The sequence below is a fragment of the Ascidiella aspersa genome, chromosome 6, assembly GCF_963924565.1.
Source record: "Ascidiella aspersa chromosome 6, kaAscAspe10.2, whole genome shotgun sequence".
In the NCBI taxonomy this organism is placed as follows: Eukaryota; Metazoa; Chordata; class Ascidiacea; order Phlebobranchia; family Ascidiidae; genus Ascidiella; species Ascidiella aspersa.
The window spans coordinates 22,589,105-22,616,476 of NC_139452.1; the positions used below are offsets into that span (position 1 = coordinate 22,589,105).

Here is a 27,372-nt window from a genome sequence, read left to right on the forward strand (position 1 = left end):
TGGAATCTGTTTGTGAACAAAATATTAAATAGTGGTTCGATGAGACCCGGCTGCGACAATATTGCAACCAACACCATTGTACGATAATGTTTTTATAATGCCTAAACATGTTGTGCTTTTGTTCTGTTTTTATATCACATCATTGTGAAATTCTTTTATTCAAATATTTCCAAATAAAATGTATATGGTGTTAAGTGCTTATTAGATGTTTAGTATCTATATAGTTATTGATGACATATCCACGTATTTTTGTAAGATAAATTTTCCCGCTTTAACACTTTCAGCCATCACAAAAAACGCATAGAATCCTTGTATTATACGTTGATATGTCCATCTGGAGGTTCCAATTCAAAGTCCTTATCATCCCTAGAGTGTACTCCACCTGTTGAGACATCGCGCAAAAGTTTGTCTGTTCTTCTTTCTAGGAAAACAACCTCTACCTTTGCACGGCGTTCGCGGCCTACGCGGAAGAGTGTCTACGGAAAGGAGTCGTGCTGAACTGGCGAAGCGCCGACCTTTGCAGTAAGTGAGACGAAGCCTTGAAATGAGTCGCACTTTTCGCGAGCGTTGGCTTTCCGCCGTCGCCGCCTCTCGACGGTGTTGCAACGGCATCGGCCTTTTAATGTTGATTTCCTGTTTACCGTCTTGCCACTCGCCGTGGCCGCGAAATGCCGCAGGCGTGCGAGCAGGCGGCGGCGCGAAAACGGACACAGAACGGCCACTGTTGCGCGTGATTGATTGCCCGTCGCCGCGACGCACAATGAGACGACAGTTTAGCGCTGATTACCTTTCGCTTCCAAATTAACATCCCGCCGACCGTTAGTGTACGTGCGCCTAAGTATTGTCTCGATTTCACGCTTACGTTAGACTGTTAGAGCTTTATTCTTCCTTTAAACCGCTCCGGGGTGTTAACGTTTAGGTCGGCCAGAGAGCGTTCCCTATATTTTCCGGTTGTCAACTATTGAAACGTCGACATTTTTCTTATTTTTGGCAGGCAATTTTTTTGGCAAGTCAGCCCGGTAATTCGTACCTTAATCCGATAAAGATTTTCGATACATTCGATTTTCCGATACATATCGTTGTTTGATCGGATACTGCTGTTCGCTTATCAATAAGGCCAAATAAACAAAATAACCACATAAACAAATCTTACTCTAAAAGAGACTGTCTGGCTTGTGTTAATTTCATGGCTCGAATTAGTTTTGGTGATGGGCGATCTTATTTAGGCAATTTATTAGGCCGATAGCGATACGTTCAGTGGTAAACGAAGTCAAATTGCCAAAACGTTCTTTAAATTAGATATAGGACCGATATTGATATTAGTTAAGTGTCCGAGAGTGTTCCGTTGGTTTATTAGCTGGTATCTGGTTACAATTTTTATCGCTGAACATTCAAAACTATACATTACCCAGTCACCGGTCGAGAAATAACCAAAATTGAGGCAACTATATAAACAGAAGATTTCTTCCACAGATGTTAACGGGATGTTTAAAAAGATAATTCCGACCTTAAGTCGTAAGTTTTGCTACTTTACCAAAAAAGTTTGTTTATCGTTTGTGCAATGAAAGCTTAAAGCAGACATATTTACAATTAGCCATCAATCATAATCAAAGGTAAAAATTCAGCTATATAATCGTAAAGGAATAATTGTGTAACTTTTTCATAGTTGGTTAAGAATTATTTTACCTTAAAGTACTTGTGATGTGTACTTTAAAATAACTAGTCATGTGTATACTTTAAATTTATGGACAGTTATTGCTATAATTAACGTTTTCTTTTTCGCACACCCGAATTTAGAAATCACTTGCCCAGCAAACCAAAGCTATCACGAGTGTGGGCCAAAGTGCCTGAGGTACTGTCCGACCCTGGTGAAGAACAAGACGATTTGCGTGTCTCACAACCAGTGTCTTCCGGGCTGCTACTGCAACAGCAGGAAGGTGCAGCACGAGGGGAAGTGTATCAGCGTGGCTGACTGTCCCTGCTCCTACAAGGGCATGCTCTTTGCTCCACGCGAAGTGCATTACAGGAGCTGCCAACAATGGTAAGATAGGGTTTTTTTATGTAAAAAGGTTGCAATTCATTTTTACTTGAATTTTATTTGTGCTGTATTAGTAACGATTAGTAAACGTTTGTAGGATATTTTAAATTTCCCACGTTTTTTTAACTAATTATGAGTTGTTTTTTTATGAATTTGCTTAGGTTTTCTAAGATCCTTATTTTTTCCATAGATTTCGTTTTTATGATATATCACCTATAAATTTAGTTTTAGTTTTACGGAATATGTTTTATTTTCATACGATTTCTTTATAGTACAGTGCTTAAAACTTTACACGGTATACGCTCGATGTGTTACACTATGACTGTGTAAATTCAATAACGAACCTAAGGTTTCGGTGCCTGACGGAAATGTTACCAATTTCATTCGTACTACTTGTTTGAGGTAATCTAAGTCCTGGCGACGGAATTATCTTTTTTCATTTTATAATAAGGGTAACGTTAAGCTATTCTTATTCTCGTCTATAGTACCTGCACACTTGGACAATGGGTTTGCTCATTCGATGATCTACTTTGTGATTATCCGGCTTCAGTCATTCGAGGTCCACAATCTCAGGTTTGCTATACAATCACTGTATACAATTGTTGAAGTATTAATGCATTCTTTACAGAAAGTGCAATGGCGGCAATGTCTAAACACGTCATTTTCTCATCCATTAAAAAAAGGAGTTGACATTCTGAGGAATGTCCTTGTTTAACATGAATACACCTACCGTATTTGGTGTATAAACATTACCGCCATTTGCACTTTCCATAAAATAATCAAATTCGTTCAAACACGTCTGGAAATAGATTTTTTGCGAAAACGAAGTAGGTTTAATAAATCGCTATAAAAGTTGATCAATCCAATTGTGGCTAAACCAGCTTTTATACTGTTTTAACCAAACTTGATATTACTTTAACCAAACATGATATTAAAAATAAATAAAATTAAAATTAAACCTTCAAAATCCCACAAAACCCGCATAAAAACACTTAGTTTGTTGTACTCGCAATTTAAACTTGGAGGAATAGTATTTAAATAATGAAAGTCTTTCTCTACATGTGTCCGGGTTGTCGACGATATCCAATAACGGTCCTAAGTCTTGTTTTGTATTGCGAATCGCCGAAAGTTACGATGCTCAAGTTAGCAGATCAAAGGGTGCTATAAGTTGAACATTGTTACGGACTGTATTTTCAAACATTCTTTCATTGTGTTTGACTTATAGAGCGGGGTTGTTCGTTTGTCTAATCCGTTTTTAAAACAATTTTTCACATGTCAAGTATGTGTGGCCTAAATAGCTAAACTATGCTTTAAATAATCTTCAGTAAAATCCGCTGTTTTACACAATTTTTCAAACGTCACATGTCTGTGGCCAACAGAGCGAAAAAACGCTTTAAACCAGGCTTTCAACTCTTACCAATTTCGCCGTTTGACGTCTTACCATTTGCGCTGGTAGCGAATTACCGAGCAACATTAGTCTTCGACGGCGTGTTCGACCCGCGCGGCCAGCACCGCTAGTGACGTGCAGGCATTCTACTTTTTATTGCCTCCTGTCTGCACCCCGACCCCACCGGCCGGCGTGTTGCTAAGTTACCGGTGATGAACGGCCGGCGAGAGATAAAGTTAATTGAGCGGAGCCCTGGGGGGGCAACGAAGGAAAACAACGCTATCCGTCTCCAAGATGAGGCGTGATAATCCAAGGTGACAGTAATACTTTCCAGGTGGTGCCCTTCGGTCAATCACTGACGTTCTGCTGCGGGGTCGTCGGCCTACCGGTGCCCAGCGTGAGTTGGTTCAAAGACGGCGAACCTCTGGCGGCCGGTTGGCGACGTGAAGACGGTAGCAATTCGAGCGCCGACGACACAAACGCCACCCTTCACCTGCGAAATATCTCCTACAACGACGCCGGCACCTACTCGTGCAAGGCCACCAATGCTTTCGGGTCTCACAACTCCGAAGTGGCCTTCCTCACAGTCAACGGTGGGTTTCTTCTTTTTTTCATTTTTTGACGGGTCTTCTGAATGGATACGTTGGTGAAACTATCCTGCAGCTGGGATGTTTTTTAGAACAAGGGGCCTGATTTTTGACATTTGTATGTAATATTGTTGGTGAAGTGTAAAGTTTAACGGCATTTCGTTTCAAAAAATATGTTAGAAGTCCAATAGGTGAAGTAAAGCGACATCATCTTTATGAAGATGTTTTCTTACACTCTTGTATCATCATGATTTAATAAGTTTTAAATAAAGGGTTAAATTGATCTTAGTTATTTTCAAGTGATGGTTGAATTGATCTCAGTTGGTAACTAATGATGATAAAACTGTTTATCAAATTTTTTTGTTCAATTTAGTTGACCTATTGGGGTTTGGTATTCGTTTTCAAGTCATGTCTTTGACTCCTTTAGGCCTACAATCTGCAGTCCTGTCGAAATCCTACCAGATCCAACCGTTTTATCTTGTGCACGATTTTGTAATGTAGCTTGGAAGTCAAATAGGTCAAGTAAAGCGACATCATCTTTATGAAGACGTTTCGTTACACTCTTGTATCATCATATTTTAATAAATTTTAAATGAAGGGTTAAATTGATTTCAGTTATTAACTAATGATGATTTAAGTGTGTATCAAAACAGTTTTATTTTATTTACTTGACCTATTTGAGTTTGGTATTCCTTCTCAAGCCATCTCATTTGAGATCTGTAGGCCTACAATCTGCAGGCCAAGGGCCTGTCTATAGATGAAAAGCAAACATACTAACCTTCTAATATTTCCTTTTTTGACCATTTCTTGCTACTGTTTTGTGTTGTTCGATTGGCGTGATAGTAAATTAAACTAATCTCTTTTTCCAGATCCCACCGTTTTATCTTGCAACCACCAACCCCAAACAAACCCCGTTAGTTTACCGGAAGGATGTTTTCTGTCGTCCGCACACGAGAGAATGACGTATGGAGGTAAAACGTTTAATCAAACATAGAACGGCCATATATAATATTGGATTACATTTTACCATCCTTTGAGTAAACATTTTTGAGGCACACATGTCCATTTCGACTTGTAAAAGGAAGTTGAAAAGTAATAAACATAGGTTTCCAACCTTGTTAGCAAAATATTTGGCCTTTTAGCAAAAACGTTTTTTCTCTAAATATAGCGTAAGAATATAAAGATTTTTTACGCGTTTATGTTTTTGAGTTTTTATGTTCTTATAATACCATGTTGCCAACATGTTATTAAAAATATACTACGTACGTTTAATTTGTTTATTTTGGGTGTACTGTATCAGCTTTAATATCACTGTAAACACAACACCACTGTGGTCCGCTATCTCCTACTTTTAAAGAAGAATTACTTGTCTAAAATAAAAGAAAATAGTTGTATACCGCTTTGATCTCAAAGCAGAGTTGCTGATCCGGATTTAGTAGAATTTTCGCGTGTATTAAAACGCTACTAAAGGTCAATGCAAATCTTGTTTGGATTATTCGCAATTCCTATTTTATTAAGGAGATAATATTTGAACTACCAAGATCAAGGATTTTAACTGTATAGGCACCTATTTTCGATGTTGTCTATGAGTCAAACAAACAACCAAATTTGATGTTAGGTTTATGTAATGTAATTTGTGACATCTGTCGAAAACATCACACAGAACAATCAATACTGAACCAAGGATTATATTAAGGCATGTACGCAGTGCTGTAATGACTTACAATAGGTCACTGACTTGAAATAAATGCACAAATGTCACTGTTTTCAAATGACTTGATTTGACTTAAATCTTTTGGGCAAATTACTTGACATGGACTGAAGTCATCGTATCAAATCACAAACTAATACATTTTGCTTGCTATATGTTGCGATATTGTTGTTTTTTAATTGAATAATTTATCATGACTTGAAGTTGGCTTGCTCTAACATCGCCAAGACTGGGACTTGACATATAGAATAATGAACTTGACGTGGACTCAAGTTATTTTTGAAATGAGTTGACCGGGATTTAAAGTCATTTCATCGCCTTTATTATAGACGAGTTAAGTCTATGACTCAATTTAAAACCCAATTCAGGAAATGTTTTTAAATCAATTGACTTGACTATTTTGGGCAAATTCTTTGACTTTACAATCAAAATGGAGATATCACTCAGGATCAGACAAATTTTAACTCCTTTTGTTGTATCTAATTAAACAAAATAGTGATAGGGAGATACCGCTTCATTCTTTCAAGAGAGTTCACATAGTATCGGGTCTATTTTGCACCACAAAAAACAAAGTAGAGAGAAAAGGACCTTTTCGAAGCATCCAGACCAACTAAGTATAAGCCGGTGCACTTTTTGCGCAGATAACGTGATCGACTTGGGACGATGCAGCTCGAATCCCTGTTTCTCCCCGTCGCGCCCGCACCGACGACGAAAGTGCTCGCTCACTTCGCACTGCTGCCAAGTGCAGGTCGCTGAACCGGTGCAGGTCACATGTCGCCACCAGCTCTACAACACAACCTTCCACATCACAGTGGTAAAGCGGTGCGCGTGCTCGCTGTGCAAGACGCAGATGACCTTCGTCGAGGGCGTCATCAAATCAGCAATAACAGGTGACGGGCTCTCGAACTGATAAACTCAGTGTAAGCTATGGCTAAATCAAGACGTGTTAGCTATTGCTAAATCGAGACCTAAATATCAGCACGTCAATCCGGGTTCTAAACCGGTAAATTTGTACCGTTTAGTAGCCAATATCTTAAAAAAGCAAATTTATTTAATACCTGAAACACTTTAGGTAGTAATTGGAATCTCCCGCAGACAATAAAATGTAAAAGAAAGATTCTTGTTTTCGTATCAGATAATCTTAAACTGTTTATAAAAACAGGTAAAACATAAAATCCTTTCTTAAATTTTCACAGAAATATATATTTCGCCTGTAAGGCATCATCAGTTTATTCGAAGAAACTGATATATTTCTGTTAAAATTTAAGAAATTGTTTTAAGTTTTACCTGTTTTTTCAACAGTTTAAGATTATTTAATACCTTGTTCCATTTAAAATAAACTGGTAAAACCCTACAACTCAGAGAAAGCAAAAAGTTTAAAGTGCGGTGTATTAGTTGTGATTGACTTGAATCAATTTCTATTACACTGTTTGTCTCAATCAACAAAGCATTTATTCAATTACCCGCGCAAAACTGTGCTACTTGAGTGAATGCTCAGTCGGGTAACGCGGGCGAAACTCCTTATTCGCAGGAAAAAGGATGAGCTTCACGAAAATAATGCATCAAGGAAGAACCGTCGACTATTCGTCAAACTCTGGCTCGTTTCGAATATCCTTCCACAACATTGCGGCCGAAGTTCGCCATATTACTCTTACCTTCGTCGACGTGTTCCTTAAAAATCACTCGACGGTTGTGAAAAATGTCCTCGTTGTTCCCGGCCAAAGCACCATCCATGAGATTGTCATGTTTCCTGTGCAGAAAACGAAGACCTTTCGACCAACAATGGGGCTACGGTTCAATTTTAAGTAAGTCATTTTATAAATTTTCATACGGTAATCTCCGAGCTTGTAAAGAAGTATAACGTGTTCATACGAATATAGCTTTTTGAAAAAATGGACTAGAACAATAGGCAAAATAATATACATCTAAATAAAGGAAAATCAACATACTTGTTTCGCTAAGTCATTGTAATTTATTACAAATTATAGCTATAGAACCTCGAAGTTGAACGCGAATTCTATTTTGGTGGACGTTTAAAACAACCATTACTTTTAAAATGAAATAATTCGTTACGAAACTCATCTATGCTACGACAATCTACCTAACACCGCTTCGGAAATCTATCGCTGTGGTGGACAACTTTTTCTATAAATTAATGCGATTGCTTTAAGCGTCACAATATGACTAAACTTTTGAAGTAAACAAAAACCATGGATCAATCCCTGATTCTTAGGCTACAGGCTTCACAATTTAGGCATGTGGGTTAATATCCTATTGTGTTTTCCACTCAAAAGATGCGAAAATCATAATGTAGCCCCAATGTTTAACCCCTATAAGCCTGTGTATTGCGGCCCTCGGGTAATTGCCAGAATGAAATTGATTTTTCAAAATGCTTATCTATAAGTCATGTAAATTTTTTGCATCAGCAAACACTACAGAATACCATACCGCATGCGTCTGACTGTACCGCCCCACTCGCTGGCCATCAAAGGCGCCCAAAATCGCCAAAGAAAGACCAGGAAACGCAAAGTGGCCACGGCAAGGATCAGCTTTTTCAACCAAAACAACATTCACCGGTACTCGCGCAACGCAGAACCTGTGGGAAGCTCGGTTGCCATTCGGTTGAACGGCGACGAGGAGATTTTCTCCCCCCTGTGTAAGTGCTGGCGTGACGTTGAGATTCAAATTCTAGATATGTCTGATGTATGCCGGTGATTGAAAACCTGATCGCAACCACACCCTCAGAAACAATGGAACAGCTTAGATTGCTGCTTAGGTCTAAATCTAAAACCATTCTTTCGGGTGATGTTTTCTTCAAAACAGCTCCTAAACAGTGTACTGTTTTTCCTTTAAAATCATTTTAAGTTGGAGTGTTTGAGAAACCTTAAAACTCTAAACAGTTACAATTTACAAAATTCTAGCCATAGTTTTTTAATTTCTCTAAAACTTTATTGAAAAAAAATTAGAAATGGTTAATGGGCCATTTGTTTACCAATGCTTTTTAACTGGGTATACTGTCTACCCAAGCAAAGCTAGATTATATTAGATTTAACTGACGAAAGTAATACGAAGGTTATACAGATTAGGTCAGTTTTTGTGCACGTCACATAAAACATCTCGTCCCCAGATGACAATGTTTGACGGTTTTAAATACTTGCAAAATTTGTTTTTTGCAAATTTGTTTCCTGTTCTGCGCCAATCTCATATGTCTCGATGTATTTTTTACGCACCAGTTTGACAAAAAACTTTACAGTCGAAATGCACTCTCAAATATTTCTTTAGTTTTCACAACAGTCTGGCTGTTCTATATATTAGTATTTAAGTCTTAAGACCACTAGACTTTTAAAGTTTTAGTAGATAAAGAGATAAAGGCATTTATAATTTTGTTGTTGAAACCAACTGAAATGTTTTTTTTTGTGAAATCATACAGCTGTTAAAAAACCTAACCATTTTTTTAGCACTTCTATAGCGAACCCTTTCCGCCTTTAACGATTTTTGCCTCGAATTCTATGTAAAGAACTGCAAGTTCTTTACGTTGCGACGTTGTGTGTTTTATTGGCGTCACGACATGACGTAAATTTGTAACGCCATCTCCTATTTTTTTTAATAATTTGCGTTTCTATTGGTGAGGTATACGAAGTTATAAATAATTTGTTAAAGGTATACAAGGTAGACAAAGGTTGACAAGCACTGCCCTAAACAATTACAATTTGTTGCTATAAAAACAAAGCCTGCCGCGAAATGATTTGGTAAACCAACTCTTACCTTTTAAAAAGTCACCGGTAAAGAGAATCTTGCGCTGAACAACACTTGGGGGTAAAAATTAAAACAAATATTGAGGTTGAACGTGACAGATTAAGTGCCAAAATAGACGAAAATGCGAAAAAAGGAGAAACAGTCGCTGGTCGGTTGTTTCCCTTTATAGATGCCTTCAGTAATCTCGTAAATGTTTACTAAACAGCATTTTTGTAAGGAAGTAGTGATATGCTAAAGCAATAATTTGTTTTTTTTTGTCAAACAATTCTGAGTATAATATTTGTTGCGGCTTTAAAAGGTTCGATTATTTGATTTAAACAAAATAATTTCAGGCCTATTTCTAACAGAAAAATTCAAAATTAAAGCGAAACATTTTAATGTTTAGTTTGGCTTGTTCATCCCTTTTATAGAAGGCATCTAACCATGACCAGAAACACAAGGGGCTTCATGATCTCTTATTTGTTCTATATCGTACTTTGGTAAACTGCAAATATATTGCAAAACTAAGCTGGATATATTGGATCTATTAAGATGCACGTCCGTTTAGAATCCATCAGGGAAATAGCAACTTTTTAACTAAATTGTCATACCACCATACGGTTGCGCAATACGCGTATGACCTTATGTATAAAATTTTGGTTAAAAAAATATGAACTATGATATATCCACAATAAACCGCAACATTTGTGAGAGAGTAATCTCGTGCTCAATGCATTTATTAGATCAAATTTAATAAATCTCTTTTGTGCTTTTTTCGTGGTTTGCATGAATGCGATGAAATTGTGTTGGCGGTTATTTCTTGTTTCTGTGTTTTGAAAATGGCAAATTGAGCTGAAAACGTGACACTAAAAATATAGTAGCGAATTACCTTCATATCATACGATAATATGGGAATGTATAAGATCAAATCTGTGCAAGATGAATCATTTAAGCGGAAACCGAATATGCTTTCGATGAAAATGCCAGATATTTGTTTTTGCGGTATCTCGCACACTCCCAAATATTGATTTGTTGCCCGGCATTTTAAACGCAGTAAACAGTTACAAACTGAGATTTGCGATGCGCGATTTTTTAAACAACATGTTGACGAGGTGTCCTATAGTTGTGAGGATGATTCATAAAATATTGACCACAAAGGAATAGAGGGACAAAATATAAACATCATTATTTTGCCTCGGTAAAAACAATGTTAAAAAAAGATGTTTTGATGTTTTTCACTTTAAAAGATTAAAGTCCCAGACACTTAAAAATGCGAAGTGTATTATGTCTGGGACATAATTTAAAATGATTTCTTTACAACACTGACTTGCAAACAACAGTTTATCATGGCAAACATGGAGTCATACTAATTTTTTTGTTGATTTCTTTAGTCATTCTCAGCGTGTCGATGCGGAAGAGCAATGGCGCCCTACTGGACCTCATCCCGGGTAACTGGGCCACTTTGGTTATGCGCTTTAGCTCAGTGAAACAAAACTTGGTTCCCTGGTTTCTGGACAACATCACTGGATATTGGCGCGAAGACAGCGAGCAACTCTCTGTGATGCCGTTGTACTCAAAGGGAAAACAGGTATTCCTAATAGCATTTGCCTTAAATGATGTGTTTGTCGACTGCAGTTTTGTAAACAATTTCATTTTAAAAGGTCCTGGTTAAGTCTTTTGTAAAATAGCATAACTCCGAGTCAAGTATTTTTAAAAAGTAACAGTCCCAGTCCAAGTCATCCGATGCCCAAGTAGAGTCCTCCCCAACCAAAAAAAAACCTTGTTCTTGAAATAAGCTAATTGTTTTACCCGCTAAAATTTAGATTATTAAATTAATTCTACAAAAAAAATGTCAAGTGCAAACTCTCTATTTCAACCCAAGACAACACTGATCTTCTCAACCAGTGGGCCATGAAAACCTTTTAAGATAGGCCACAGATAATTTTTCGAAAAAAATAATCTGTTTTGAAATACGTTATGGTTTGTTTTGTTCTTAGCCTATTTTATATATATTTTTTATTTCATAAACTTTTTGGAGCCACAGAATTTTTGTGCAACGAAAACGGGCCACGAAAGAAAAAAAGCTTAAGCAACACTGGTTTAGATTGTAAAGTTGGCTCTGCTCATAACTTGTATAAATATACTTCAACCCCAACAAAATGTTTTTTTTTTTAATTTTCTAAATTCCCCCCTAGTGGGGAATTCTCCCAGGTTAAGAACCTTTGCATTAGGCATAGTGGAATCAGTTTTGTGTTTTTTCGCTTTAAATAAAACCATTCATTCAAACCGAGCGAAAAGGAAATTTGTCCATATCAATTTATTTTCATTTTAGTTCCTCGAGGTGAAGGCAACAATCAAGCGATTTAACACAATGTGGGCGGTGGGAACAAGCGTTCCGCCATGCTACCTCAGAGCACAGGTCTTGGACGTCCAAAATCAAACCGTGCCCGGCGTTAAGGTAACTTTTACGAACAACTACGGGCTGCTGACGGCACCCAAACAGGCTCTAAGAAAAAAGCATCGACAGAGCCGTCAAAAGAACTTTAAGTTCCACGTGGAGGGGCTCACCCACGATACAGGCCACTCGAACATGCTTTGCCTGCCAGTCGGCTGCCGTCACGTCGGCATCCTTTACGCATCTAGCCTGGACAACGACTTGGTGCTTCTTGAACCCGATAAGCCGCCAAACGGACTCGGGCGCGTGCGTGTGCTTGGCGGACGCCATCAGCGCAAGCGTAGCCTGCTAATGGCTAACAAGGTGCTGGACACCAACTTTCGCCGCAACTCGTCGCGCCGCCGCGAGCGCCACTACGGCTACTTCCAGTCGAAGAGCGACTGCAACAGCATGCGCTCGCCGCAGTACCAGACCTACGTGTTTCGAGACAAGAGCCACATGCGCTACGACTTCAACAACCGTGTAATCGAGGTTCCTGGGCGCGAAGAGGGTGATAAAGGTATTCGACACACCGCTACCACCAAGTACTGCTACATCAAGTACAGGGTGCGCTTTCACCCGACCTTTGATCATTTTCCTGACCAGGTGAACGTCCTCGACTCTGTGACGTTCAAAAAAAACATTAACAGTACGAACGACGACGATCCGGTGCTACTAGGTTTCAGCCGGGTCACGCTGAAAGAGCCGCTGGCTTATTTGTCGCCGCCCCTGTCCAACGATGACCAGTTGGGCTGCATAGAGTACATATGCGGTCAGAATGACATGCACTCGGAAGACATCGTGGTGTTCCTGTCCATGCGCCACGCGATTAGCGACCAGGACACAATCGACATCACAAGCAACCTGGCCGAACGCCCCAACTGCAACTTCTCAATCGCAGTGCCGGACGAAAACGACGACTACTTGGCGATCAACGAGCGAATGCGCAAGTCGGCCAACAAGCCGCCAATGAACGGTGGAGGCTACGTCAGGATTAATACGAGCAGCGCACAAAGCGAGCAGCAAAACAGCGCGTTTCGATTCACTGATGAGGCCAAGTTTCGTCACGTGTTCGAAGGAACCCGAAATGACGTGGCCAAACGCAAGTGCGTGTCGGTGCCGCCAAACGAGGCCGTCTCTGTTTATTTCGAGTGCTGGTAGAGGTCGCAAGATTTTCGCCAAGTACGGGATTTAAGATACAAAGTCTGCCGATGCCTGGGGTAACGCCAGTCGGACTTAGCGCGAAATAACGGCTCCTATACAAAATGCTGGTTAGATTGGACCTTACATACTGAACAACCGCTTTTGACTCTTAAACAAAATTGCTGTACAGTCCAAGCAAACAAACGACTTAGTTACACATGGAGTCCAAACCAAAAATACAACCGAAACTAAATGTTACCGTACAACAATTCAAGTATATGCTTGCTGTTGACCTATGACACATTGCTTCATTGTTGCCGATAGTTTTAGCTTACGCGGCTGCGTGCAGCCTGCGTTAACCGCGTTGCCTAAATATTTGTCTTTACTTCTTGCAGTGCTGTGCTGCTGTTTGCCTACGTTTCTTCCCTTTTTTAAAGATGCGTAATAATTTATTTTAGTTTGTTTTGTTGCTTGTCAGCGACCGATCTCTTGCCTGCGCTTTTTATTGGCCACCAATCTTGCAATGTTTTTTTGTCATTCAAACGATAAAACAATACTTTTTTCTAGATGTTTTTGCTTTTGCTTAAATTTCACTTCATTTAAACTTTTAAACTCACAGAAAACTATTGTTTGAGTAATGTTTAGTTTTGTAATGTTTAATTTGGTATAGTGGTTTTATACATTCTTAGTGTGCTTATTTGCTTGTATTTACATGAAATAAAATGCAAGGCAGCCATTTTACTACTATACAGGAAATTTAAATCAGAAATATTAGATTTAATCCTAATGGTGTGGTGATTCTCGATAACATGGCAGCAAATGGGTTTTACAAGATCAGTAGCCTGTTAGGAGTAAATTTTGTTAGAATAAACAATTTTTTGTTAGGAAAAATTGGGCCTCGACAATGTACGATTAATTATAAGCTACATGTTATATTTCAAATATATTGAATACAATACTATAGAAACACATAGGCCCGGAAATGCTGTGTTTAACCGCCAAGACCAGCAGCATACAAATAAGCAAATTCGTGAAAACTTACTATAAGAGTTATACTATGCACTGCTAGTATAAAATGTACATACAAAATCCATCTGACTATCCCGACCGCGGTTTGGCCAGCCCTGTACAATTTTAATTATCTCATTTGGTAATTTATATTGGTGAGTGACCGCAAGCCACAACGGTGGCGATGAAAATGTAACACTGTTCACCGTGGCTGTAGGCCTATAGGTCATTTGTTTAAGAGGATTGGTTTTTATGAATTCATTACAAATAGGGCGTGTGCTAATTTATATGTACATTTTGGTTAGGGTGTAAATCAACAAAAGGCTTGCCCTTAAAATTGATAAAACAAACAACTGTGTATTTAGGTTATTGATTTGTCGAGTTTTCAGCGAAGTTGTTCCTATGTGTTTATCCCAAGTATAACAACAAGACAGTTTAAATCCTGATTAACGAGAATATGCAAAAAAACAATGAAAAAAGGTACCGAATTCGATTAACGAAGACCACAAGCGCAAATCTGATGTATTAGGCTACCGGTACTTGTATTTGCATGTTTGTCTCCAAAATGGCCAACAGATTAGTTCGCTTTGCCATTGCTTTTACTAAATATTAATAAAATTGTAGTAAACTTAGTATTTAATATTTTAAACTACGAAGATTCGTAAAATATAATCAAATGATTAATTATTATCTTGCGTTTTAATCATTACCACTCAACCTTTGTGACGAAACAGTGAAGTCAAACAATGGACGTTTTTAAAGTGAAGATATTTTTAACATTTTGGGCTGAATGGTTATAGGTTGCAGTTGCACTTGCAGACCGTAAATCCAAATAACTCGCAGAAGCTAAAAGTAAACGTTCGAATTGGTTTATTGAACTATTTTTTAAAGTAAATTCTGCCTGAAGAATACTTTGGCATTACAGAAGGGAAGGTAAGGCGTTTTTGCTTTATTCTACAAAAAATTGTAATAAACTCTACTGGACGGTTAAATTTTTAAATGTAAAAATAATTACATTTTCCATAGTTTAGGTTTTTTGAAAATCGTGTCCCGATTTCGGAGCCAACTCGATAAAGAGTATTACCTGATCTGTATAATTTATATTTCTCTGTGTTAAATGTGAATGTAATTGTTATACGTTACCGTAGTTGGCTGAGTGGTTGGGTTGTACAGTAGATGGCGCCGTAGCTAGATTTTAGCAAAAGTATGCTAGTAGGAGGTGTTGTGTCCTTGGCGAAAGGAATTCATAATAGTACTACTTGTAAATTAACGGATGATTCCGATTTAAATATTGTTGATTTATACTTCAAGTAGGAGGAGGTATTTTTGTCGTGTAAATTTAATCAAGATAACCTAGAAACAGGCTGCATTATATTTCTCCACGCTTACCAAGGTTGAATTATTACAATTGGAGCATAGCTGTGCATCGTCATAACCTGAATCATTTTTTTTGTCATAAGCTATTAAAGTTAAATTCGTTACAAGCTTATTTGTTCTTTATTGACTGGTGAGGTTGGTCGTTGGTGCTAGACTGGTCGTACTTAAATAAGTTTAAGAAAACGTAAACCATTGGGCACGGAGGGGGAATTGGGGGACCACGGGCATAACTCCAGGTATAGGTATGGTATTACCAAACTTCTGCCGCTTATGTCGGGTGAAAGGAAATTAGGCTATTTAATTTATTCGTTTTACAAAGTTGCGAAAAAGTTTGGATTTACTTTGGATATTCTGCGGAAAGTTCGGATTAACGTCGCCTAGAATACCTTTGGATTCTACTTTGCAGATCCCTACTTGTCAGTTAAACTTTCTAAAAATATTGCTAAGCGTATTATAGGTAGCTTATCGCGGAAAAGTACAAGTTTTCGATCGGTGCAAAACCGTCAGGCGTTATAAAACACAGACTTTCACTTTTTCGCCTGAAATGAAGTCTCCACATGTTTGAGATTCGTACTCGCTACTCAGCAAGAAGGCTGTCGTTAATGTGCGTTTAAAACTATAACTATCTTTGCTGAGCTGGATTTTATGATCTGGCGTGCAATGAAATGAAATCCACAAATGGTTTTGACGTATGTAATGACATTTGCTTGGCTCAATACAAAACAGGACGACCAAGGTAGAAGAATGAGCTTTGCCATGACAAATAACTAAGTTAATTTAAAGTAAAATAACATATTTGTTAATATATTAGAAAGTAAGTAAGTAAGTGCATTTATTCGTTGGTTTTCGTTTTTACTAAAAAAATGGCTGTATTTGTTATTAACGTGGAGAAGTAAAACAAGCGAAAACACGCAAATACAATGCTAGGTATTTATTATAAGCAGGGGGCCACGAGGGTTGAGAGCCTATCAAAGGGGATCACGGAGCATAAAAGGTTGAGAATCACTGGTGTAGCCTAATCCAGTGGTTCTCAACCGCCGGTCCACGGACCGCTGCCGGTCAGCGTCAACTTTTCTGCCGGTCCGCCAAATATATTACAAATTTATATCTTAATAGCAAAATTAAAGATATTGAAAGCTCATACATCAAATTTAGAACTTCGCCAGCTCCGTAATTTGCAGACTTCATTGTATACGTCACAATGCTGCAAGTGTTACTGTTTAAAAGTAGGCTGAAACTCGTTTAAGTCTTAAACTTTAATACCTGTTGTATGTGAAAGCTAAGAAGAGTTTTAGTTGCCTACCGTTGCGTTATTAAATTTTGTGTTGATTTTTGAAGGTCCACCGGTCCGCAAAATTTGTTTTGAAATTTTAGCGGTCCGTATGCTAAGAAGGTTGAGAACCACTGGCCTAATCGACAAAGAAATAATGGTTTTTAGACAAGTATTTATTTAATATCCAATCATGCGGAAGGCAAATAACAATTATAAAAGGGGCGTGGAAGCTAAAATAGTAAAAAACGCCGCTAGATTATGTTGTAAGCATGATAAAAAACAGAAACACACATCAGTGAAAAGAACACATAGAAGTAAATACAATTTGTATGGTTGTAACACAATACTTATTATTGAAAAAAAGGGTTTCAAGTCGCAACACCTTTCCCGAAACTCGCGGACCAATACGAATAGTGTTATTCCTATTTTTCAGCGGGTGATTGCATAATAACACTCTATATGGAAATTTTCGAACGAGAGTCACGCAAAAATGCTTGCAAGGAAAAACGCAAAACACCCAAGACATTTTTTACCAAAACATTGTTTCGTGTTTTAGTTTGAAAAGGTAGCCGCCTGCTTTTGTGTGGAACATTCTAAATACGCCGAATGCTGTAATAATGCCCTCGTGAAAGTTTAAAACCTAGACGCGACTGTGTTGGTGCTTTGGTACTTCCTGTTGTAACTGTGCTTATTGCTGCTGTACTGTGTGGGCTGTGTTGGTACGTCCTGTTGTATAACTGTGCTTATTGCTGCTGTACTGTGTGGGCTGTGTTGGTACGTCCTGTTGTACTGTGTTGATCTTCTCTGTTAACAAAAAATGTATGAAGCATAGCTATATGTGACACCCGTATAGTACGGTAATTCAGAATAAAACTAACCTTTATTGTCCTAGCCATTCTCTGTTCTTGATGCTTGCCTTCGTACATAATCTCGCCGTAACTGCAAAAAGTATAACCAATAATTTAGCGCTGTATTGATTTACGGAAGTAGAGGAAAAATTAATATAGCTAGAAGCATGATATAGAATCTTAGCACGACCCATGGGTTATAATAATTGCGGGTTGCAGCCTATGACTAACAGCCCCCATGCAACCACTCTGTACATTGTAATTGTTTTAAACGTTAAAATTTTAAGTATTTAATTCTAGATACGTGTGGAATATTGCTCGGGTCGTATTTGGCACGAACATTTAAACAAGAACCAGATAAATTAAGTGTTTCACCTTGTGAAGGGATTCTATATCAGCTTCGTCGATGTCGCATTCATATAAAAACAAATTGTCCACTTTGTGGGCACAGCGTTTCAGCAGAGCAAGACCCTCTGATCCAAGTTTGTTGTCACTTAAGTTCAATTGCATCAACTGTCAAAACAAGGAATTAGTCAAAAGACGTAAGAGTTTTCGCATATTATAAAATAGTTTACTCTTTCTCATTCCCGGTGTAAGGATATCGATAAGGGAGAAGCGTGCGAATATGTTATGTTTGTATCACTTTTAGTGGGAAGAGTGCATTTAACTAAAACATTTGCACTTTCGACCAGCGTATCATCATTAATTTTGTAGCGAGGCAACTGGTGAATTTTTTCGACAGCATAAGATGCTTTCTAAGAAAATCATCTCGCTTGCTATGGAATGTTATCATTAGGCGTAAATCTTTCTGCAGCGAATTTTAAGGGAATACAGCCGAACATAAATCTTCAAACTTAATTTGTTGCACTTTTTTTTGGTTTTGCAAAATCTATTGTTTTTGAAAGAAAATAAAGTAGTTTATTTTCCCGAACAAATGTGGATTTCCCAGAATTAAAACTTATTTTGTACTTCGTTAATAGAGTCATTAGACATAAGTTCCATCAACTATTTTAGTTGAAGACCGTTGGTCTATTTTTAATAGTTTTGCTTTTAGTGTTGATCAGTTTGAAACTTGTTTTAGTTGAACTGGTTACAAAATTAACACTTACTGGTTGATTCGAGCGAGATATAGCTTCTGCGAGTGGTTGTAGATCAGGTCCAACGATTTCACAGTTACTTAAGTCCAGCTTGTTTATTTTATGTACACATTCAGCAAGTAAACTAAGGCCTTGCGACCCCAGTTTGTTCCAACATAGAATAAACACGCCCAGCTAAAAAAAAGAGATAATATAAGGGTGGAGGCTTTGATCATCTTTAAAAGGGTGCCAATAGTGAAATTTTTGTGGACTAAACCTAAAGTTATCGTAATGTATGGACATTTCGCTTTTCTCTGAGTTGTTTAAGTGGGAAAAATGTTCTTACAGATATTTCAATTGTGTAAATGCCGTTATATAGAGTTTTATCGAGTGTCGCAAAACACAAATTGTTTATGTTAGATAAAGTTGTAATTGTGGTTATTACTATTCATAGTAATCTTACTGGTCGATCCAAGTTGCAGATAGCATTGGTTACAGGGCGTAGATCAGATCCAGATATGCTACACACACTTAAGCCAAGCCAATAGAGTTTGTGAACACATTTTCCTAGCAGTGCGAGTTCTTCTGACTTTAACTCGTTATAGCTCAGGTCCAACAGATGCATCTACAAAGAAATATTATGGCGTATTTCGTTTTGGTTGTGACGTTTCATGCAAGTTGAAACCTTTTCACGTTCCAAAACTCCTGTGTGACACTACATTTGTTTAAAGTGCCCACAGCATATGACCTTTAGTTCAAAACAGACCATTATTAACTAATAGCAAGTCCCAGTCAAGTTATTAATTACCAAAATCAAGTATTTAAGTATCGGAAGAGCTTCTTTTCAGTGTATACTAAAGTCGAGGTTAGCCAATTGTAACTCATAAAGTCTTTTGAAAACAGTCTGTTGAGTTAAATATAGTCGGTATTTCTAAATTCTTTTTTGTGTTTTGCAAAACGATATAGTGTTATGACGACAATATACTAAAGAGATAATAAATTTTGTGCCTTATTTAGAAAATAACTTGTGGAATAAAACCTAGTTTGATGAAGGCTATTCAATAATGCCATAAGAATTCGCGTTATGCGTTATATATAAACAAGAGTTAAGTGACCATACCGGTTTTGCCAAACTGGCGATGCCATTGGAAAGCACTTCCAGATCGGATTTTGCAATATTACTGCATATCAACATCAATTTATCTATTTTTTCAGCACATGCGATGAGGGCAGCTAAGTCGCGTGGTTTGTTGATGTCCACACGTACCTCGCCCATCTGTGTCATATAGAGTAGTTATAACATCATATTCCCGATGGGTGGCCAACGTATGGCGCATTGCACGATTACTCATGGTACAAGAAAAGGTTTGCCGTTTTGTAAAAAAATAATCTTTACTGATTTATAGAAAAAGTTTTTTTTTAACTGAAATTGCTTGCAACAGAAATACAAGCAACTTCTATAAGAGGTTATTTTTACTTAAATTAATTACAACATAAAAATAGCTACAATTTTCAGTGTGGCGTATTTTAATAAGAAAGGAAAAAACGGTGCATGAAAACAAAAGGTTGGCTAACCCGATCTATCACATATGTTGCTTAAATTTGAAGTTCGTTTTTTATTATGTGTATGCAACATTCTTCGAATTTTAGATCGCCCAGTTTACTTTTTATCTATTTGCATTATTTAGCATTTTTAGAGCAATAACCTTATGATGAGTTTGTGCCATTGCTTCCATAAGTAGTTCCAATCCGTTGCCTGAATAGGTTGCATCGATGCTGATAACGAGTTGCTGAACAGTTGCTCGAAGCACGTAACAGAGACCTGCTACCTGGTTGGGAAGAAGAAACAGTTCGAGGGGCCACGTACCAAATAATTTTAGCTCTGTAGGTAGAGAATTACCGACTGCCTCGGTAATATCGTCATCACAAGATTCGTGAGTGAAGCCACATAGCTTAAAAAACTTTGTGGTTGGTGTACTGTGTTTACCAATTTTCAAATTGGATCCAAGAGAAACAACAAACTCTTTAAGTAAATTTCTCTTGCTGGCGATATCTGCTGAAGAGATTGTAAATATACCCTGTAGTTTACGGTGGACATTTGAATTAAGTAACCCAAACAAAAATCGGACTACCATTTCCCACTGATATTTTTTCATATTTCCCAGCAACTCAGAAAATCTTTTTATGTCAGTAACAAACATCAGCTGAAGTGCTGAAAAAAATTCCTGCCAAAGCAAATGTATAAAGAAGTACATTTTGTCACCGTCCATTATTTTTAGGCAAATATCATCGGAAAAGACTTGCATTTTTATGAAGTCACCCAGTCCTTCAGCTTCAAGTCCAACTTGGGCGAAATCTCTTAAATCAAACGTAGTCCTGCCTTGGAGTATTCCGTTTAAAGCTAACTGTGAAAGATTTTGCATAATGTTGGGGTGCTTCTGAAACTTAGGAGAGCGAACACATGCCGCCACTATATATGCAAAAACATCAGTAACAGTAAACACTCCATCTTTTGTACCGTATGTTACGATATAACGAGAGATAATTTTGGCAAATAGTGGGGTAAAACACAAAGCTTTAGCAGATGGATTTTGACTAAGTGCATTTTGGACTTTTTCATAATCCGTTTTGTTTGAACAAATTCTTTGAAAGAGCAGATCTTGGGAGCTCTCATCAATGCCAGTTACCTTAAATGGTACGAGGCTAACTTTGCAACTTGGATGAAGATCGTGATAAGCTCCAGGTCTTGAAAGAAGTAACTTGTGAGCATTGACAAGGATATCTCCACGCAAAAGGTTTTGAAAGATAACCTCTGGCTTTGCGCGATCGTACAATCCTACGACTGAGGCTTCGGTAGAAAGATTTATAAATTTGGCTTCATCCAAACCATCCATTATGATAAAGACATTGGGTGATTTAGATAGTTTGTTAAGAATTTGGTTATCAATGTCTTGTCGGTGCTTCCAGTGTGCATTACTTGGTTTTGTAAGAAACTCTAAAATGCCCAATTCTTTGTCGTTATCCAACTTCTTTAAATCAAAGATAAACAAATATGAGTTTTCGTTCAATGCAATTGTGTATCTAATATGTTTAAGGTACTGTTTAGCAAGTGTAGATTTACCAATACCGGCGATGCCGATAACTATGACGTTATTTCCATTTCGTTCAGCATAACTGGTGATTGCAGCTACATTGCGGCATTTCAATTTTGCCTCTTGACACGCCACTTCTCTTGCTTCATTAAATAGCTCGTTGACTGGAATCAGAGCGCTAATTTTTTCTTTTATGAAGAAACTTCCTGTCCCAAAATCTTCCAACGTTCGCTGAGTCTCCCTCATTACAATAAGTGGAACCGGGTCAATATCCTGAGATCCGATCATAATGTCAGCATATTGGTTTAACAATTTTCTCAATATCGCATCTAAAGGAAATGAAACATTGTTTCGATTCAACAAGAATACCCAATACATTTGTCTTATTAAAGAAATTGTGCGCTTATATATATATATATAATTTTATATAGCACGGAAGGCGTAAAAAGGACACTGCGAAATTAAAATTAATTTTATTTATTTATAAAATATATGCCAAAATATATTACAGATTAGAAAGGTAAAAACGGATACTTGTATGTTATGGTGGTCAGGGGTGCAAAGTCGGTTACAGTAAATAACCTGAGCTGATTCCGACTAAACAAACAACAAGCCGAGTCAGACTTCCTAGTTTGGCTAAGGCCTAAATAACTGATTCCTAGTCCAACTCCGAATCTACAGCCAGTATTTCACTCATTTCCGTAACTAATGTGGTGGATAGAGTAATGCACTTATAGGGTTGTTGTATAACTTAACCACCAACAATATGGGTTTGGAAAATATTTTATCATACGCTATTCCACATTTAGGCCTACAATTTATAGCAGTGGTTCTCATCCTTTTGGGGGGGGGGGGGGAGGTCGACAACTGTTACAAAAATAAAAATAAAAAGTCCACAACTGTTATTATTTCTATTTCTATTAGATCGGGGTATTCAACAAAGATGTTTTCGACCATTGATAAAAAAAAAAGCGTAACGGATATAGCGTCATACGCATCATTGGTTCAATGAAAGAAATGACACGTTCAGCCTTCCCTCCCTAATAATACAAAAAATAAAGTTTTATGCAATTTTACTACGTTTTTGTCTGAGTTTACAAACTCTATTCCGTCCAAAACACGTTGTATATTATGGTATGTTGCGCTGTGTAACTCTTAATCTCTGTAAAGAGCAATTTCTAATATATTAGACAATAAATATAGTGTTTCTTAATTTTTTTACTTCACGGCGCACGTAAACCTTTAAAAACCTAGCGGCGTACACAGTGAACGAAGATCCCTAAATGGCTTGCATACTTGTATTTTATGGTCTTATTGTTCCTTAACCTTCAAACAAGTGTGGGATGAATTGGCTGAGCTGAACGAGAAAAAAAAATATATCAAATAAATATCTGTTGTATAATAAGAAATATTTTTTCACCTTCCTTTCATAGCGCACCGGTTAAGAAGTGCTGATATATAAAAAAAAAATATATATATATAAATACTGATTTCAAGCCGTATGTAAATCTCTGTTCTGTGCCTATATATTTTCTTTGTTTAACATAGGGTTTCTTAAACTGGGGTCCATGGACCCCTTGGGGGTTCGTTAACTAGTTTTAGGGGGTCAATGAAGGCCTAATTAAAATGTTAGCGGAAAGTAATCAATTTTTTAAAGAAAAGAGTTTAATCTAAAATAAAACGTTTTTGCACTCAATGTATATAGGCTTAATTTCACTTGCACATTTTTTGTACCGGTACTGGAAACAGTATATTTCAGAAATCTATTTATATTGTGACGTTCAATTATGGCGTCATCTCTTAAAATTTCTTGTCTACACTGGTCCAGGCGAGCAAATTTTTTTTAAGAGTCCGAGGTAAAAAAAGTTAAAAAAACTTACCGTGGTTTTCATATCGATCGGCATGAATTCTTCCTCCTAAAAACAAAACGTTTTTTCAATCTAAAGCTATTTAAACCTGTTTTTGAAACAATGTTTGGAGAACCAAAAGGGTCTAAACCGGGTTTGTAACGGTTTGTGAATGTTGTATTGAGATACAAATTTTGGCAATGTGTTTTCTTTCCAATTTTGCAATGTATACTTTTAGACAAGTCCTTAAGCAAGCCAGTTGGAATTGATATTACCGTTTACAAATACTTATGATAAATTGAAGTAAAATGGGAGTGTTATTTAGAAAAGGATTTTATAAAAATCAGTAATATTGTTTTGTCCTACAGGTATGTTAGCCTTATTCGGATTTAAGCGAAATCAAAATATCCAATCACTTTTTGGAAGAATTCAATCTATTGGAAAAGGCGCTTTGGATCAAGAGATAAAAAATAATTAGCTCGAAACAGAATAAAAAGCGAACAACAACCAAGCCAACCTCCGCTAGGGGACGCTGTTGAACTATGAGCGACTTCTTGTTCCAGTCGATTGCGCACATAATATATGTCACCATAATGGTGGTCTATGTCTCCATGATGACCGTGGATGTCACCAACTAACAAATTCACATTTTGCACTGCTGGAACATCCTGAATAAAAAAGACAAAAAAGCGCACGACTCAAAACTAATCACTTAGAAATAGGCACATTAAAATTGCGAAGACACTGTGCTAATAATAAGAAACACAAATCTTAGAAATAGTAAAACAAGTCCAACTCCCGAGTCCGACTACGGCCAAAAAAATACTCCCGAGTCCGACTCCGGCCAAATGTAAGATTTTGTCGAGTCCCGAGTCCAGCTCTGGCTCTCTACAGCCTGTATTTTACCCATTTACGCAACTAAATTAAGGTGGATTTTCTGCAATCCACTCATATTGGTGTCATAATTGATCCACCCGCATTACATGGTTTAAAAATATTTCACCGTTTGCTATTACACTTTTACAACTTACATTTTGCCGCCTTAACAGTTTTAAAATTTGATACTGCGCATGCGCACGTCGGACTCGGGACTCGGCTAGTTTTACGCGGTCTTACTCGAGTCCCGAGTCCCAACTCCGACTCCGCAGCCCTGCTAATATGTAATAAAAAAAATAACAATACGATAATTAATTAATATCTCAGGAGGTCACATTTGTAAGCCTATTGAACACTATCAGCTAACACGCAATAAACTTCACTTACCACGTTAACGACACGGGGATTTGTTTCTTCGCTTTCACTATTTGACATTTAAATGATTCTCGCCTTAATTTTTGACAATAAGTGTCTTTGTTAGCATGTATATCTTTTCTATGTATGCCGCCTATATTTAAATCTTGGCAGTTTGCTAAAAATGAATAAAAGGTTATACACTCATCAAAACTTATTGTTTTGTTTTAACCCAATAATATTAAATAATACCATTTTAATGACGTGCTTTCTAACTTGCTATACTTAGACATAACAATGCTTTATTTGGACCAATCGGGCAAAAAGCTCTACCATTCCCGTTTGATTTTGTCAACTTTGCTTTGAGGGTTTTGCGCTGTCACGTGAGAAGCAACGTAAGGCAGGTTAAAGATTAGTAGTGGTACTTAAATTTTCAATAGTTAAACAAAATCTGGCTGCTGCAAAATCTAACTAGTCTGCTGCAACACTAGGCTACGCTGAATGTCATTCACGATATAAGAAGGACAGTACAGTATTTTGCTTGATCCAGCGGACAATGTTCAATGCTGTAAGACAACACCCAGCGACAATTAAGCAAAAGTTGATCGAACACGCAAATAAACAAAATCTTTAGTTACGTTGTAAACAACATATTGATTTCATATCACGGTTTATGAATAGGACTTGAACAAAAGGAGAACGCGTACAGAACGACTTCGCACGGTATTGAATGTTGACCTCTTGTTCTATTGAATGTTGACCTCTTGTGCGACCCAATTGTTTTTTTCTTGTAAGTTCTTTTTTTTTCTTGCAAATGAAATAAGAACTAACTTCTTGTAGGCGAACAAAAAATAGGCATTAGCATTAGCATAAATAATTTCAAATTTTAATAATTATTATAAGACATTATTTGTAGTGCTTCCTTAATTTCCTTAAGTGAAAAATTTCGATTTGAACCAATCTTAATTAGTTTAAACATGTGACTACTGCGGTCGGCGACCCAACCAAATCAAACAGCGACCCAATTTTGGGTCGCGACCCATATGTTGAGAAGCACTGACTTAGGCTATTGATAAAAGGAATAATAGTGGTATTCTCTTTCTATTTCACCTGCGCATCAACGTTGTAACGCAATCAAAGGTCTGTTTTTTTAGCTAGTTACCCTGCCAAGATCAACCGAACAAATTGCAAAATCTAAGCCTTTACCGTTTCCTTTTTGAGTTAATCAGAACTATAGTGAAATTTTAAAGTAGTAATTGCGCATTGTTTTAAACCAGGGGTCGGCAACGGTTTTCTAGTCGCGGGCCAGAACCAACCTCAGAAAGGCCTCTGCAGGCCGCAAGTTTTCAATACATTGCCGAAGATGAAATATTAAAAAAAATTAAAAATTATATGTCCAATATTTGTGAATCGTTTTCGTCTGTCCGCGACGCTCTTTGCAACCTTTCGCGGTGAAACTGTAAAGAAGCGCTAATCGAGTTCAAACGACAGCATCATACCGTAAACAAACCGGACGTAGAACGATCACATTTTTTTTTCGAGTTCAAACGACAGCATCATACCGTAAACAAACCGGACGTAGAACGATCACATTTTTTCGCAGGTAGTTAATATACCGAAAGCCATTGCAGACTCACCGAATCTGTCGGTCAATGAAGCAAGCAGAGCAGACTAGAAAAACAACTAGGCTGCAGTGAGGTTCGAACTAACGACCTCCGGTCAAGCCGGGACCGTCGCTCTACCAACTGAGCTATGCAGGCTCAGAAGGGAACGAGTCGAGAAACAACCATACGCCAATGCTTGCTCAATCTGTTAGTACAAGCAACTTCATAATGAAGGGGATCGCCAGTATCATATCATAATACAATGAAACATATGTACACACATATATGTGTGCTTACAACTGAGATCTAGTCGTAGTGCACCACTGGCCTAGAACATGGTTTACATTTTTATTAGCGTACTTTTTTTTATATTGCGTTATGTTTTGAGATACTGATGATGCTTTTAACAGCGAAATATATTTATCATATTATGACATCTAAACAAACTGATTTAGGGTTTACAAAGTTCTGTACTTAGTTTAATCTTTATCATTGATGTGCAACCAGAATCGTTTGTTTTCACCATTCGGATTCGGACAGATTCTGTTATTCGAACAAAAAATCTGATTTCCACAGTCATAGCAGAATTGTCCGTCTTATAACTTTTCACAAATTTTCATTGTTGTTTGTAAATCTGCACAACGAACAGAATGCAAAAACAAACGTACCTTCCTTTCGGTAAAGCCAAAGTATTCTTCAGACAGAATTGATTTTCAAATAATAGTTTGGTCGATAAACCAATTCGAACGTATACTCTTTCAGCTTCTGCAAGTTATTTGTTTTTACGGTGTGCACTCTGAAAAACAACTGAAAGTCATTCAGTCAAAAATGGTCAAAAATCTTTACTTTAAAAAGGTCCATTGTTTAACTTCATTGTTTCGTTACAAAGGTTGGTTGGTAATGAGTAAAACCAAGATAATAATTAATTAATCTTTTGAATCTCTTTTACAAATCATTACAATTTAAACGTTAAACACTACTC

General features: G+C 37.4%; 2 protein-coding genes across 2 annotated transcripts in view; one reads left to right on the forward strand and one right to left on the reverse strand.

The window, feature by feature from the left end:
* Positions 1–13,725, forward strand: part of LOC146140822 (uncharacterized) — a 29,968-nt gene extending 16,243 nt beyond the window's left edge. The window contains exons 18-27 of the mRNA XM_083391262.1: positions 426–522; positions 1,798–2,041; positions 2,524–2,611; positions 3,760–4,018; positions 4,882–4,983; positions 6,365–6,613; positions 7,255–7,528; positions 8,150–8,379; positions 10,850–11,046; positions 11,791–13,725. Coding sequence (XP_083247388.1) covers positions 426–522; positions 1,798–2,041; positions 2,524–2,611; positions 3,760–4,018; positions 4,882–4,983; positions 6,365–6,613; positions 7,255–7,528; positions 8,150–8,379; positions 10,850–11,046; positions 11,791–13,053 — 3,003 coding nt within the window. The 3' untranslated portion in view covers positions 13,054–13,725. The remainder of the gene's footprint in view (positions 1–425; positions 523–1,797; positions 2,042–2,523; positions 2,612–3,759; positions 4,019–4,881; positions 4,984–6,364; positions 6,614–7,254; positions 7,529–8,149; positions 8,380–10,849; positions 11,047–11,790) is intronic.
* Positions 13,726–16,570: 2,845 nt separating this feature from the next.
* On the reverse strand, positions 16,571–24,959 carry LOC146140823 (NACHT, LRR and PYD domains-containing protein 13-like). The gene is made up of 10 exons (XM_083391971.1): positions 24,820–24,959; positions 24,074–24,224; positions 23,590–23,625; positions 20,324–22,038; positions 19,738–19,893; positions 19,081–19,242; positions 18,651–18,812; positions 17,917–18,054; positions 17,572–17,632; positions 16,571–17,497 (listed from the first exon to the last, which is right to left on the reverse strand). The coding sequence occupies exons 1-9, from the start codon at positions 24,865–24,867 to the stop codon at positions 17,582–17,584; spliced, it is 2,619 nt and encodes an 872-aa protein (XP_083248097.1). The 5' UTR covers positions 24,868–24,959; the 3' UTR covers positions 16,571–17,497; positions 17,572–17,581.
* Between the last annotated feature and the right edge of the window lie 2,413 nt (positions 24,960–27,372).

Coding starts and splice junctions, on each gene's coding strand:
- LOC146140823 (XM_083391971.1), bottom strand. CDS start 24,867: ATGTCAAATAGTGAAAGCGAAGAAACAAATCCCCGTGTCGTTAACGTG. Junction 22,039..23,589: donor CGATCGATATGAAAACCACG/GTAAGTTTTTTT, acceptor CATTTCCTTTAG/ATGCGATATTGAGAAAATTG. Junction 17,633..17,916: donor ATATAGAATCCCTTCACAAG/GTGAAACACTTA, acceptor TACTTTTTGCAG/TTACGGCGAGATTATGTACG.